The sequence below is a fragment of the Neolamprologus multifasciatus genome, chromosome 7 (assembly GCF_963576455.1).
Source record: "Neolamprologus multifasciatus chromosome 7, fNeoMul1.2, whole genome shotgun sequence".
In the NCBI taxonomy this organism is placed as follows: domain Eukaryota; kingdom Metazoa; phylum Chordata; class Actinopteri; order Cichliformes; family Cichlidae; genus Neolamprologus; species Neolamprologus multifasciatus.
In genome coordinates, this window is record NC_140445.1 from 21,197,395 (window position 1) to 21,212,433 (window position 15,039).

A 15,039-nucleotide genomic window follows, 5' to 3' on the forward strand; every position below is an offset into this window, starting at 1 on the left:
GCGGGCTTTAAAGGTGTAGACTGCTGCGGAACACTTTCTAACGAGCTCACCGGACAGGTTCGCGCGCCTCCACCCCGCCACTAACGTGTTCCCGAAAAGACAACACACTTGGGAGCACATTTGGGGGACTATAAGTAGGGCAGGGGAGGGTTGCACGGCTCAATGAGACCCCATTCGGTGTCGTCTACATGTGTGGTTACTTCACGTGTCATTATACGATGACAGTCCGGGCTACATGATGCGCATGTGTGCTGTTCTGCTACATTATAAGCGCCAACTGCTGGCGGTGTGACCTCAAGTCAACTTTTCTTTACTGCAGGCCTGTATCACGGTGTCACAGCACGATAAATCGCTGCAGGAGCCTCCAGTCTACCACATGAAATCGCCATATTCGTTTATTTAGATTTTTTCCTCAATGTTATACTATATTTACCTTGTTGATTTGAGTTATTTTATGATCGTCCAATCACATTTTTACTTTTCACTTGTCAATTTACACACTGCAATAGCAATTAAAATCAGTGATTTTACCGGGTATTTTAGTGATTTTAACTGTAGTTTATACATACACACATATATCAGGGATGTCAAACATAAGGCACAGGGGCTAGAACTGGCCCGGCAAAGACTACAATCCGGCCCATTAGACTTCTATAGAAAATGCAAAGGACTGCATAGATTTTGAACTGTTAACTGTATTTTCACAGGTTTTACAGCTTTTCCTAATGATAAAGACCCCCACAACGATTGCCAAGGACATTTTCTGTGAGTTAATGAAAACTTTATATACTAAATTTATAATTACAGGATAGTATAATTAGTCTGTGCAGTGATCTACCAGAACCCTTTATGTGGAAAAGGATGAGGATGAGTTTTCTTTCACCTTTTATTCTAGATAAACACACACACACACACACACACACACACACACACACATATATAACCTCATATAGGCATGAGCACACAGCCACAGAGACATGCACCTCATCTATACACTCCACAGACATGACACACATAACCTCACACAGGCACAGCAAACACAGCATAGACACAGGCCTAAACACACGTGTGAGCCAAGCACATACCGATGGACGTATGAAGAGCTTCTATCTTTGGCCATGCAGGGTCAACATATAGTACTGTTTTTTGTAATAAAGCTGTTATTGTATGTGAGCATACATGCCAGATTTATTTCTGTAATAGCACCAGCATCACTGGGAGAGTACAGGTCAGGAGGATCCTAGCAAAGAGGAGGCTCTCTGTGAGATAACCTTTTGTGGTACCAGATGTATGGAGCAACAGCGGGTACAAATGTAAATGTGGAGAGGCTGTGTCTTTTGTATTTCCTCTGTAGCATGAGAGAGATAACCCACGCATGAATAAATATCTCAAACTACTTGTAACTATCTTTTTCATATTCTCTTTCCTCAAATCAACCACCATCATTTAGTTTTACTGATCTGGCCCGCTTCAAAGAGGGCTGTATGATGTAAAATGAGTTTACACTTAGAAGTACATTTACTTACAAAATACATATGAGTCAGTCGTTCTTCTCCCTTTTGATTTGTATATTCACACATTTTTTAAAAGTAGCCTCCTAAGTAGTAGTAGCATCCTAATGACTGGTGACCTCTTCAACCAGTTAATTCATTTTATAGGTTGGCTGGATTATCTTTAGAGGCCAGAAGAGAGAAAAACAGAAAATATTAATGCAGTAGTTGTACATATCTTTGTGAAACTGAGGAGAACGATGCTGCCCTCAAAAATGGATTTGTCAACTTTAATAAACATTAAACTATAATTTTGAGTAAAATGCACCTGAAACATAGAAAACCAAAGGTTTATTTATTTCAATAATAAATCATTAAGGAAAATGTGCTTACTATAACTTGAAAGAATACCAACCAGGTACATTTCATTTGACCAGATTCCACTAATTGTAAAACCTTACACTATACTTATATAACAAAAATGTACATGTAATTAAATTAGTCAGCACTTGGGCTTTTTTTTTCCCAGCTGTATAAATATCTACAGGTGTAAATCAGCTTACCTGTTCCCCATTTTTTGCCCATCTCTATCAACCCAACTCTTTATGCTTATCCATGCAGGCATTTTGTAAATTTAACATTTGATATTTCTTTTTATTTTCACTTTCTTACGGGATAGTATTGTATCTATTTATATATAGATATAGATATATATACCAATTTGTTAGGTACTCCTGTACAACCGCTCATTAATGCAAATGTCATTAGCGAATCACATGACATGTGCAATTAGGCATATTGGCACGGTCAAGACAACCTCCAGAAGTTAAAACTGAGTATCAAAATGGGGAAGAAAGGTGATTTAAGAGACTCTGAACATGGCGTAGTTGTTGGCTAGTCTAACTATTTCAGAAACTGCTGGGATTTTTCCATATGACCATTTCTAAGAGTTTACACAAATGTTCTGAAAAAGAGAAAATATCCAGCGAGCGGCAGCTTTCTAGGTGAAAATGCCTTGTTGATGCCAGAGGTCAGAGGAGAGTGGGACAGACTGCCTCGGGCTGAGGGAGCTGCAACAGGAACTCACATAATCTCTTGTCATAACAAAGTTCTGCAGGGGAGCATCTCTGAATGCACAACACATCAGACCTTGAAGCACAGAGGCACAGACTAAACAGCAGAAAATTGGAAAAATATCGCCTGGTCTGATGAGTCTTGATTTTGCTTTGTAATTTAGCTACATATACTAACCTATTCCATGATGACAAATAACTCTTAGTCCTGTGTTATTTCAGCATAAGCGTATATACGTTTATATATGTTATAAAAGTCTGTGGTAGTACTTTAATATTCCTAAGGTTAGGGGTATAATGATCTTTTATTATTTAAGCACAGACCTATTGTCATTCATTTTTACAAGGACTTTTGTTTTTCCCAGTTGTGGCTTACTGCCCAGCCAAACCAGTAAAAGCCCTAAGTGTACCCTAATTAAATGACAGCTTTTGCTGTTTGCTCCAGTAAACTATCATTTTACAAAGCCGAATGTTGAAACATGATATTTTACTTTCTGCACCAACAACAAAACCCGATCTTGTGTTTCGTACGCATTTCCATATTATCGTTTCTCACAAAGGCCGGGTTAAAAGTTCAAGATAAGAGCTGAAAAAATAGAAACAAATGCAAATGTCGGCGAAACTGAGAAGTCATTCAGTCTAAGCAAAAAATAATAATAATAAAAAAAAAATCATTTTTTTATACAGAATGAAGAAATGAAACTGAACAGTGAATGACTTAATCATCAAGCCCACCTAAAGAGCTATGTTGGCATCACGGGACAATTCATATTCTCTAGTTCTCTGTGTAATTCGGGCTGTCACACTGACCTGGCTCAGAACATGAGGCATATGATGTGTTGATCCAATGAACAAAAGCTTATTGTTGCTCTGATTAGCCATTTATAGGCCTTGTGGGTCTGAAGCATGTCTCAGTCAGCCCACCAGCCACTGTGTTGAAAGTTCAAATCTAAAGTTGGCGCTCTGTACTTCCAGCCTCTTATGCATGCTTTCCTAATCATGGCTATCCAACCTGATGCTTGTGCATGACAAGAACAAAAAATAGTTAAAATCTTCAAAGCAAACCCAGGTTTAGAATTAAAGTGCTCATTTCAGTGCCTTCATTAGTTCCAGTAAGGCATACTTCATGGCATGTGAAAATGAGGCTATATAAGGTGATTGGGGCACAGCCATCTCCATTGTTATGCTTGGCACAAACAGCAGGATCTAGCTGTGGTTGGTGTTTGCGTGCTGGAGGAAGCTAAACAGAGAAGTCTGTCAGAGCAGCTCTGAGACCATGTGAAGAACGACTGATGGAACACTTGACCCAAAGCCGTTCTCAGTTTGAACTGTCACACACTCTTATGACACAGCTCGAGGCATGCCGTCATGAGTGTTAGACTACACAGTAAACACATTCATTTGGCCATGTATTGTAAAGCACAAACCAGTTCATGGACAAAAAGAATTTATTAAACAGCTTAAAAAAAAATGTTTGTGACTCAGGCTATACCCTTTGCCCTATTTTGCCTAAAACATATAAAAAACACAACAAAAACTTTCTGATGCAGCACTTTCAAGGCAAAAAAACACCTTACCTGATTTTAATTTGGCTACTGCCATCTCCTTGTTCACCTCTCCATCACTTACAGGACTCCTACTATTTTCAGATTGCTCTCTGGAAGTCCTACGTTTTAAACACTCGCCCCCTCCACGGGCTTTTGACAGGGAACGTCAATACCTGTGTCATCATCTGTCATCTAGCTATGAGACCAAGTCTGAAGGCTGGTTGCAACTAGGAGCACAGGTGTTGGTTATTTCCTGTCGCTCACGAGGTTGTGCACCATCAGTTCGCCTCCTCTCCCCTCCCCCAGGAGTCAGACTGTCTAAGGGAGGACATTCAGCATAAGCGACCTCAAAGCTGGGTTTTTTTTTGGTCATACCAACACAGTTGTGGCTTTCCATCTGCCCTCCTCACCAGATTTGGATTTTTATTACTTTGAACACTTCCTTAAACTCTAACTCAGAGTAAAGCGTCACTGTTTTGACACAGTGAAGAAGACCCAGTGCACATCCCAGATTCGGGCAGGAACAAGACTTCCAGGGAGCATTCTAAAAATCACAGGAGTGTGCAAAGGCTTCAAGCACCAAATCAACAGACAGTGGCCAAATTTGAATCCAGGGAAGTTTTTTTTTTCTTTCTATTCATCAGGTGGAGTCACTTAACTTCTTTTTTTAAAAACTGTGCTTTCTATTTTACATTGTATTTTTATTTATACACAACATCAGTTAAATGCACTGATTCATACACAGTATCATGACATCCTCTTTGTGCTCCAGCATGACTTTTTTGTGGCACAGATCACTGACCTGCAACCACAGTCACGATGCACATCAGTCATCTGTTAAGTCACTCCTCCATGCAACAGACTTTAAACAAACACATTCCTAGACGAGATGTCCTTTAAATTCCATTAAGACGGTTTACAAATGGCACAAAATACAAGAATAACTTATATAAAGTCACAAGTCTCACTCTCATTTTTGACATTTCTAACTTCTCTGAAGTATGCAGGACTGACATTTTTTAAAAGAACAACTATTTAACTGTTTAAGCCACGCAGGCTGGTTTAAAGATCGCATCAATGCTTCTGATGCTTCTTATTAGATTTTAACCTTATCTACAATAAACCAAATGAGATTTTGCGCCTTTCTGACTAGAGCCCAGTCAAATATAAAACAGAGTATTTGAGTGCAAAACATTCCCATCACATGCCACATGTTTCTCATGACAGAACTACATATCCACGAACACCATTAAGCACCAGCCGAGTCCCCCCACCAGAAACATGGTGATCTGCATGCTGTATATAATCAGGTCATTAAGCACACCCAAGTCCAGTCGCCGGTGCCCCAGCAAAAGCAGGATGACAGACAGCTTGTATTGCAGGCGCAGGAGCACACGCACGCTGATGTACTGCAGGAAGAAGAGCGCAGAAAGCGACACCCAGAGCAGAGAGGTCAGCAGGCTGCAGCCAAAGTAGAGGAGGAAGCGGAGGAAACTGTACATGCAGCGTGAGCGCAGGTACAGGTCAAAGTTATTGTACTTAGTCCGCACTAGCTTGGAAGTGTGTGCCGACCCACAGGCCGAGTGCATGCAGGTGGTGTGGGGGCCATGGAAACTGCGCACCCGCCGTGGGATGGGGATCACAGGCATGGATGGGCTACAGGAGCCCAACAAAGTGCACTGGAGTCCTTGATCCAGATGTGAAAGCTGCTTCAGGGGAGGCAGTCAGCTTCATGGGGAGGGGATCCAGGATGCTCGCTTCCCTCTGCTGTCAGTCAGGGGTTCTCTTTAAAAATGGAACAAGGCTCTGTGGAGAAATTAAGATGGTTAACATGCTTTTAAATGCACATTCAAACGGCACACACACCTACAAGAAAGGCAAGCTTATGCAAACAATACCCATAGATATGCACGTTGAAAAAGACCTATGTATATTTAAAAAACTTAAGCTAGTGATCATTTTTGGATGATTAAACCATAGCCACAGCATAGTATATGCAACCCCAAAGCATCCTTTCTTCATATTGTGGTCTAGAGCTAAGTAACAGTGCAGAATCTTACATGAAACACCGAGACGTCTTCCTCCACAACGAAACAAAATATCACGGCTGTTTGACTCGCATACGTCCAGAGGATTGCATCACATTATTTAAAATTTCCAGCAACATGCATACAAGCTTTATTTTCCTATTTTTTTCTTTCTCAAGATAAACTGTGAAGGCGGCAGCGAGCCGGCGCGTTTACGTCCTGTCGCAAAATATACGAGTCATCCTGCTGTGACGGCAGAAGCCGACTTAAAGGGGAAGTGCTCCTCAAGAAAAGGTGCTTGGTTTGGATTTGTGCTTGTTTGCTCGTATGTAATGTTCAGCTGCTTTGCAGTTATTTTAGCAACCACATATTAGGCAAGTATTACGTATGGTTTGCGGAATATGTCGACTGTAGATATGTGTGTAGGGCTACTACAACTCGAAGGCTATTAATTTAAGCTAACTTCAAGGGTCAGTTTCACATCCATTTGGCCTTCAGACCACATTTCTTCAGCATGAATAACGTTTAGAAAAGCAGCAAGCAGTTTCTGGATATGTTACAGTCCTTACAGTGTGCAAATAAGATCCAGGAAATATCACATTACCATTTTATTATGTTTTTCTTTCTTTCTTTTTTGTTGTTTTGCCTCTGTACACCATCACAGTGGATTGTAAATTAGCAATGATAATATGTTATTGAAGTGCAGTGTTTTGCTTTTAATTCAAGGTGGTTTTTGTTTTTTTGTTTTTAAATTTTTTACATAAAATATATATATGGAGTGGCCAAGTTTAAAAAAAATCTAGTACATCCTCAAGAAGTGGTCAGCAATGCCTAAAGGTGTGAAAGACCACGGAAGGTAACTACAGTGCATGATGACAGAATTCTTTCCATGGTTAAGGAAAACAACTGCACAAGTCAAGAACTCCTACAAGGAGGTAGACGTATGATTGTCAATGCCTAAAGTCGAGAGATGCCTTCATGAATGGATATACACAGGGTTTGCAGCAAAGTGCAAACCACTGGTTAAACTCAAGACTAGGAAGGAAGTAGGTAAGATTGCATTTGTCGGAAACGTTGTCAGCACAGTTCTGAAGAACAAACAAACAAACTTTGGACAGATGAAACCCAGAGTAACTAACACCAAAATGATCATAAGAGATAAACATTGATGTGAGTTTGGCCGATTAAATTTGAGCATCTGAAAATGGAGGACTGTGTATAAAACTGGTAGCAGTTCTAAAAAGTTCATGCAGAATTTTGCATAAAACTCCTTGAATTAACACGTAAAGTCTGCACTTCAATCACAGTCACATAGTGTATGATTTGAAATCCACTGTGGTGGTTTATAGAGCAAAACTGCAAGAAATGCTGTATCTAACTGTGTGTTCACAGTCACCTGGGTGTCTCATTAATCAGATGTGTTCACAAATATTCTGAATTCCTTAAATCTTGCCCTTGACAAATACCCCCTATTATAATCAAAGTTATAACAATGTGAGTGAAAATATAAAACTGCAAGGACACAGCTAGTGCATTAAAAAAAGCATTTTCAGCCTTTCTGAATACTGCTAAATAATATATATATATATATATATATATATATATAAAATCACGATAACATCTGGTTGGTGTGTTGTTTACCACACCAAATGCAATAAAAGCTACCATTTAGGACTGTTGCATTAGACTGCATTAGTTTACCTTGACCTATTAAACCTACGTGTGTTAGAGAAGCCAGCAAATTGGAGTCCTGTGACTTGCGGCCGTTTTAGTAAAAAGACGCTGTAAAGGGCAGTCTGCAAACCAAACACGCTGTTGCTATGCGTGTCCATTTGGACGTCCTCATAAGCTGTGTGCCACATAAACATGGTCAAGTCTCTCTGTATATCACGTAACCTTCACTGGGCAGATTTATTGGTCAGCCCAAGGATTACATCTCTGGTATCTGTCAGCAAGCCAGATGGCAGCAGGTGACCATAAGTCATAATAAATGCAGGGTTTTTTATTTTTTATTTTTTCAAAGGCGTTTATTACAGTTGTTAATAGGGATCTGGGTCACTTTGCTAAGAATTTAAAGGTGTATTATGCAACATTAGAAAAACAAACCTATAATATTTAATCAAACAAACATAAAGCTGTCACCGAGGCTGAATATATGAATCTGTGTGCTTTTCTTTTGCATTATGATTGATTTTAGTAATGAAATCCATAGCATAATAATTTGAGTGGTAGCCAAAGTCTGAAGTCAGCTCTGACCTTACAAATTTAATGGCCGTATACTTATTAAAATGAGTATTTTCTGTGCTCACTGGCACAAAATGTTAGCGCATTTCCATTATAAGTTTGTAGTGGTTCTCTTCACTCCTTGAATCAAAAAATGTCTCTCGCCGATCTCCCTTTCCCCCCAATTTTTTTCTGTATTACTTAATAAATCTAAAAAGGCACCATACACTTTATAGCAGACTCTTCAAGGTGCCATTGTGCGCATATTTGATAAAAGTTACACTGTAATGTGTGTAATGTGTGTGTGTGGGCATAGATAAGTTAGTGCAGTCCACTCATATTCTATATGTTGCAGACAGTATTGTTGTATTCTACAGATGCCTATATTGCTTCCTTCAGTGAGATATTTACCAAGAACGTTTTCTCTTAAAGAGCTCTTAAAAGCTCAGGGTCAACACTTTGAATGCTGCATTTCATCATCATTTGCTCATGTAATCATTAGTGCTAATGTATAAATGTGATCTTTGGCTTAGCGAGAGACGACTTCTGTCCAAGCTTCAGGTGAAAAACAAGGATAATTCTCATTTTTAATAGAAAAAAAATGTTACCCCCTGGAAATGTGAACCTTAAATCTGCATGTTATTCCCATTAGGGATAGAGGCTGAATCCACACTTTTCTTCATGGACAATTTTATCACAACCCAGTCATATAAAAGTATCCAATAGTTCGCCTTTAGCTGTACACGCTTTTTTTTAATTTTTTAATTTTTTTATTTTTTAACCAAGCTTTGAAATGGGTCTTTGGATCTCTTTGGGGACAAAACCTGCAGCACAGGTTATTGGACTGGTTCCACTTGGTGAGAAACTTTCCTGCCTATCTTTCTCCGTAACTCCTCTTGAGACTTAAACTTTTAATGCGCTTTGGTTCTCTGGTTCTTGTTAAAAGATAAATTGTGAACATTTAGGAAAAAAAAAGGTCTTGAAAGCAAAGATACATATCCCGTTCTTGGGTATAAATAATACTGGCCCAGTAGAAAGGGACACTTGTGAAAACTAAAAAGCAGAATAAGATGAATATGAAAACAATAAAACTTTCATTAGTGGAAAACCAAGTTTACTGCATCTTAAACACATTCACTAGCTCTCAAAATCTTATTCAGCTCACTCTTATGCAATTTACATTTATTTTTAATTGCTATCAGTCACTTAAACTACAAATCAAACTAAACAGAGCAAGCAGAGTTTTAGTTTGGAAACCTTTTCTGATCATTTTACATAAATGTGTGTCACACTTTTCATTCCTTTACTTTTATTTTCTGAAACATTTATTCCTTGTTGGATGAGACTTTTCAGCTTGGATTTCAGCCGAAGAAGGAAAACATTTTAATTTACCACCACTGGAGGGAGCTATTTCTCCAGGTTTCCCCTCGCATGGCTGACTAAAGGGCATGGCACTTAGCTATCTCTTCTTTTCCTCCTTGAGGCTCTTCTGAACAAAATCCACATCCTATGTTATTGCCTTCTTTCATAAATTAGTACATTTAGTGCCATTACAGCTGCAAATGTCACCCGCCAAATGGTGCCAAGTTAAGATGTTGGCTTCCCCCCGCATCTGGTTAATAACTTCCCATGTGCTGAGGAAGCTCCGATGTATCTTACCATTACCAAGAAAAATGATGTCAATAAAGTAGATGCTACTGATTTAGGACATTCAAAAGCCTCTGTAATGGATGTTTGCTGCATTATGGCAATGTTACTGACTCATATTTGTCTCTTCCAAACCATGAAGAAGAGGTAGAGCGCTGCCTCTTCTTCACGAATGTGGAGGTTAGTCAGGGGTAATATTCTCTGCTTCCCCCCCTCTAAGTTTACAAGTACCTGAGGGATGGTGCTTTTAAAATGTCCTCGCTCTGGCTACTCCTTCATTCACTGACAAACTGCAGAAGGCCCAATCTACTCTGTAATTGCATCCTGGTGGAGTGGAAAAAATAATCCACAGCCGAAGCTATCCGCCCTCCACCTCCCACACTCAAAACCTTCCACCAATACACTGCCTCTATGACCCAAAGAGTGTCCAGAGTAAGCAAGATTAAAGGGGCAACATGTCAAAAATCCTCTTTGACTTCTTGGTCTAAATCAATTAATTCATTAACTAAGTAGAGGTCACAGCCAATAGTTTGGGCTAAGACAAATTAAATCAATTAGTTGGGCTTATAAGATGAGGAAGACTTTAATTAGTGAAAGTTTAATCAAAGCCATTTTTTTTTGCACTGTGCTGTGTTATGAAGAAGCTCATTGGATCTTCTATAGAAAGATCTATTGGGCCTGTCAGATGAAAGTTTGGCCACATATTATAGAAAAAAATGTGTGTGCAGTTGTTCCTTGGTCTGAGGATGTGTTTATGTTGAGTAATCATTTAGTTCTAGAAAAATGCAAATCATAAATAAATAAATAAATGTAATGAATAAAAATGTGATAAAAGGCCCTAACAAACGACCGACTTCCAGGACAGTACAGGATGCCAAGCTTCAGCGAGAGAGAGAGAGAGAGAGAAAAAAGTAACTACCCAATTAAACCAATTAAAATAAAACATGACACACGCAGCTAGGTCACACGGCTGCTTCCAAGTTCCTTTGCTATATAAAGATGAATTATTACCATTAAGCAAGGAGCTACAAGCCTGTTCGGTGTTTCATCATCTCTTGTGCATGTGTTTCCCTTAAGTGCATGCATCCTTTGTGTCTTTCATAATCCTGTCAAACCATCTGTTAGCATTAAAACCTGCTCCTGTTGCAGTACAGATTTATTTGGCCAGATATTACTTTGAACTATTGTATCTCAAAGTTGTGTGGGTTGTGTTTCGTAACCACTGGAGCAAACATCCAAAACGCAACCACTAAAAAGTTAATGTGTCAGAAGCAGTGTTTTTGTTTAACTTTGACACCTCCATGTCTGTTCTGTTGTCCTGTCCTGCTCTCTGTCCTCAGACACATGTGGCTGGATTGGTCCAGGCTGGTGTTAATCCTTGGCATGTGTGTACTAGGCTGGATTATGAGCGGATGTGGAAACATCTGTATGGGTGACTGAGAGGGTCAGGAGGCTCAGACATAGAAAAAAAGGGCTCTCTTGCATGTATGATGACCTGCAGGGGGGTATGGTGAAACAGCACCAGAAGTTAGGTCAGGTGTGTGTGGAGGGAAAGTGAGAGTCAGATTGTAGAATCGCTTCTGTTTTAATTAATTATTGGGACAAAAATGACAGCATGAATGAAAACTAATGTACCATGAGGAAGGAGTTGTTGATCACCACTACTGATAAAAATATAGCTGACTGCAAGGGCAAAGAACAGCAATTCCTTAAATAGCTACCTAAGGCTCGGTTCAGAGTCCATGTTATTGTAGCCGGTCTGGCCTTAAACTCTTATTGCCGATAGTTCTCTGCCTTGTGTTGTGCGAATGACCAGAGGAGTCAGCTCTCACTTTGCCAGCTGGATGGATTTATTCTCCCAGAACTGTTTAAAATAAAAACAAAACAGTACAGCGACTTCACTTTACTGGACTTCTGCATGAACACCTCTCTTCAGCGGGGCCTCTAGGCGACTGAGGTGCAACATCACAATAAATCCAATTAACAAATAATACTGCTAAAATGTATTTATAATCATATATAACAAACGAAAATGCACTGCATCGTGAACATATAGTGACAATTACCTCATCAACAAAATTATACTTTAGGGAGACTTCATTTACCAGTGGCAATTTTACATATTTTTTTAGTTACATATATCTAACAGCAAGTTGAAACAGTGAACATGAATCACAAACAAACAAAAGATATAACCAGTTCACATGACACAAAAATAAAAGAGGGAACTCACATACCTGTTTAAAATAAAAACAAAACAGTACAGCGACTTCACTTTACTGGACTTCTGCATGAACACCTTCAAGGGAGAGAGGATAGCGGACCACAAGAGAAGCCACGTGCATGCTCCTATGCTCTCATCTGAGATTAGCTAACTAGCATGTTACAATAAAGTGCTGTACTCGACAGAAAAACTAATTCACACTAAAATATCGAACAGAACTGTGAGACAAAATGCACAAAGGGAACGAGCAGTGTTTGGATTACTTTTAGTTACTTTAACTGTGTTTATTCGCTCTGTAACTGAGAACACTAGCATACGCTCGCCTCTCCTCAGCGGGGCCTCTAGGCGACTGAGGAAAATAGCGCGCAGCTACAGGAAGTGACTTCGTGGGAAGTCAAAGGTCACACAAACAAAATAAAAGCTCCCAAAATATAAATACAGAAAATAAACATATATAAATAAACACATATACATAACCAATACTGACAAAGCAAGATAACATTGCAAGATGGATCTTTGGTGAAATATAAATTATTTTTTAAAACACCTGTTACATCATTACTCATGCATCCATTTTCTAAATAGCAATAAACATGTCTACAACTGGCGCAAAAATGGATTTTGTCTCTATGAGTATTTCCCACCTTTGTAATAACAGTAGGGTTTAACTCACTACACACTGGCATTATTAGTCATGTAGTTGTTTTAGGTGGCTACTTTAAGCTAATAGCTGTTTGCTAGCCCATGCATGACTTCAGCTAATACAGATAAGTAGTCTGGACCACTCCACCATATTTGTGAAGTTGGTACCTTTTAGAAAATACAAATAACACATACAAGGAGGTGTGTTTTACAGTTTTGATGAGTATAATTCTTGCATTTTCTTATATTGTAACTTTGTAATGAACATGCTATCAATGGATGCATCTTGCTAACCAAATAAGATAGCATTAGCTGATAAATTAGCATCCTCAAGTCTAAAAATGGTCTTGATTGTACTCCCACTGTTTCTATTTTGCATACTTGTTGTGGTTTTGTGTTAACAACACTTTGTCAATGCTTCTTACTCTAAAATGACTAGATGCCATTGCTCTAAAAGTAGGATCAAGGATTCTTGGTGTAGTAGTTGACATCACAGTGGCTACATTCAGCCTTTATTTACAAGCTGAGAGTCTAACTGAAGGGAAAAAAAAAATCAATTTCACATACACAAATGCTTTAAAGTTTTAGTCAAGCTGTACAAGGTATAGTATAAATAATATTTGGTTCTAATGAAATGGCTGAAACAAAGGAATCGTTAGCTAACATAATGTTAATTGTTATCTCGTCATGAGATAAGCAGCTAGTTTAGATGACATTATGAAATAAATTTAGTGGTGTGGTAGCCCAGTGTTGATATGCTGAGTGAACTAACAGCTGCTGTGTGAACTAACAGATTTCTAGAAACATCGGGATAACTGTAAGAGCCAAAGTGAAAAAAGGATGTTTTAATGTTGAAATTTTGCATATTACAAATCAAACTATATTACCAGTTTTCTACCATACACATCTATTTAAAAAATCTGTTTTTGTCCTTGCTCATCACAAACCTTCAGTGAGACCATGTCCTTGGGGTTTGTGTTTTGCATATAGAGACATTTCTATCTAGCTTGTGATGCACAGACATAAATATGCATGGATGATTTAGAGAGCAGGGGAGACTGGGGGGATTAGGCCCGCTTCACTTCATACTGGGAGAGTTTGAGGAAGGAGGAGGTTTACATCAACAAGCCCTGATTTATGTTGGAGAACAGATGGCAGAGAAATTGCTCTGTTTGGAAAAGATGTGCAGTTCATTTCAGCTGATATGAGAGAGGGAGGGAGAGAGACAGAATTGATTGGCATGGACAGTGAGGGCTGAGATGCTGCTGCTCTAGAAATGGTAGGGTGAACTTTACTTTTACTTAAAAGCAAGTTAAACTGGGAGCTTTTCTTATCACAAGGCTTTTACATTCGCCACAATATCCATGATGATTTTGTGATGGCCATTATTTTACTGAAATGTATCTTATTTTTATAGCCAACAGTTGACTTGTAATGGTTGTGTGAACCCTCTTGGCTTCTGAAGGTGGACAAAGCACAAATAACATAAGAATGACTGGTTTAAATAAATGATTGCTAATTTTCAGCATATGTTGAATCCCTTTGTTTACATCATAATTGATTTTTAGTCAGGAGAACAGTTTAAAACAAGAAAGAAATAGCGAAAATTGTAAAATTAGCCATAAAACTGGTTGGATTCGATTTCACACTGTGGGTCTACCACACCCATCTTCAGCTTTTTTTTCCGGGAAACACATGCTTAGAGTTGTATGGCTGAAGTTTGAAGGATGAAGCTTTACTGGCACCAGAATGGAAAGTAGAAGTGTCAGAAATAGTCATATGGCGGTGGTGAAGAGGTGACAGTCATTTTAAACTCTTGCTACAGGCCATCTATACTGACTCTTTAGAACTGTCTCCATTTGTTACCCTACTTGAATCAACAAGCCTGTCCACCACACATCGGCATCTCTGATGTACACACTGTTGTCAATTAAGAATCCATACACTATCATTACATCAAATAATTGGAAACCTGATACAGTGACCACATACTGGTTCAGATCAATACAGCTCCCACTTCCAGTCAGCACATTTGGACACACCCAGTCTAAGAATTTTACTATATAATTGATTTATGGAGATTTAGTCTACAGGGACATATCGATCCAGATGAGGTAGCTTGGATTGTATGTGGGGAGTCATTATTATTGTTATGATTAATATGAA

The 15,039-nt window shown here is 38.9% G+C and overlaps 1 protein-coding gene across 1 annotated transcript; it reads right to left on the minus strand.

The window, feature by feature from the left end:
• Positions 1 to 3,613: 3,613 nt before the first annotated feature.
• Positions 3,614 to 6,407, minus strand: tmem250 (transmembrane protein 250). Its single transcript, XM_085166433.1, has 2 exons — positions 6,171 to 6,407; positions 3,614 to 5,916 (listed from the first exon to the last, which is right to left on the minus strand). The coding sequence occupies exon 2, from the start codon at positions 5,757 to 5,759 to the stop codon at positions 5,340 to 5,342; it is 420 nt and encodes a 139-aa protein (XP_085022559.1). The 5' UTR covers positions 5,760 to 5,916; positions 6,171 to 6,407; the 3' UTR covers positions 3,614 to 5,339.
• Positions 6,408 to 15,039: the final 8,632 nt, after the last annotated feature.

Bases quoted from the DNA above. Each gene is read 5' to 3' on its own strand.
- tmem250 (XM_085166433.1), bottom strand. From the start codon at position 5,759: ATGCCTGTGATCCCCATCCCACGGCGGGTGCGCAGTTTCCATGGCCCC.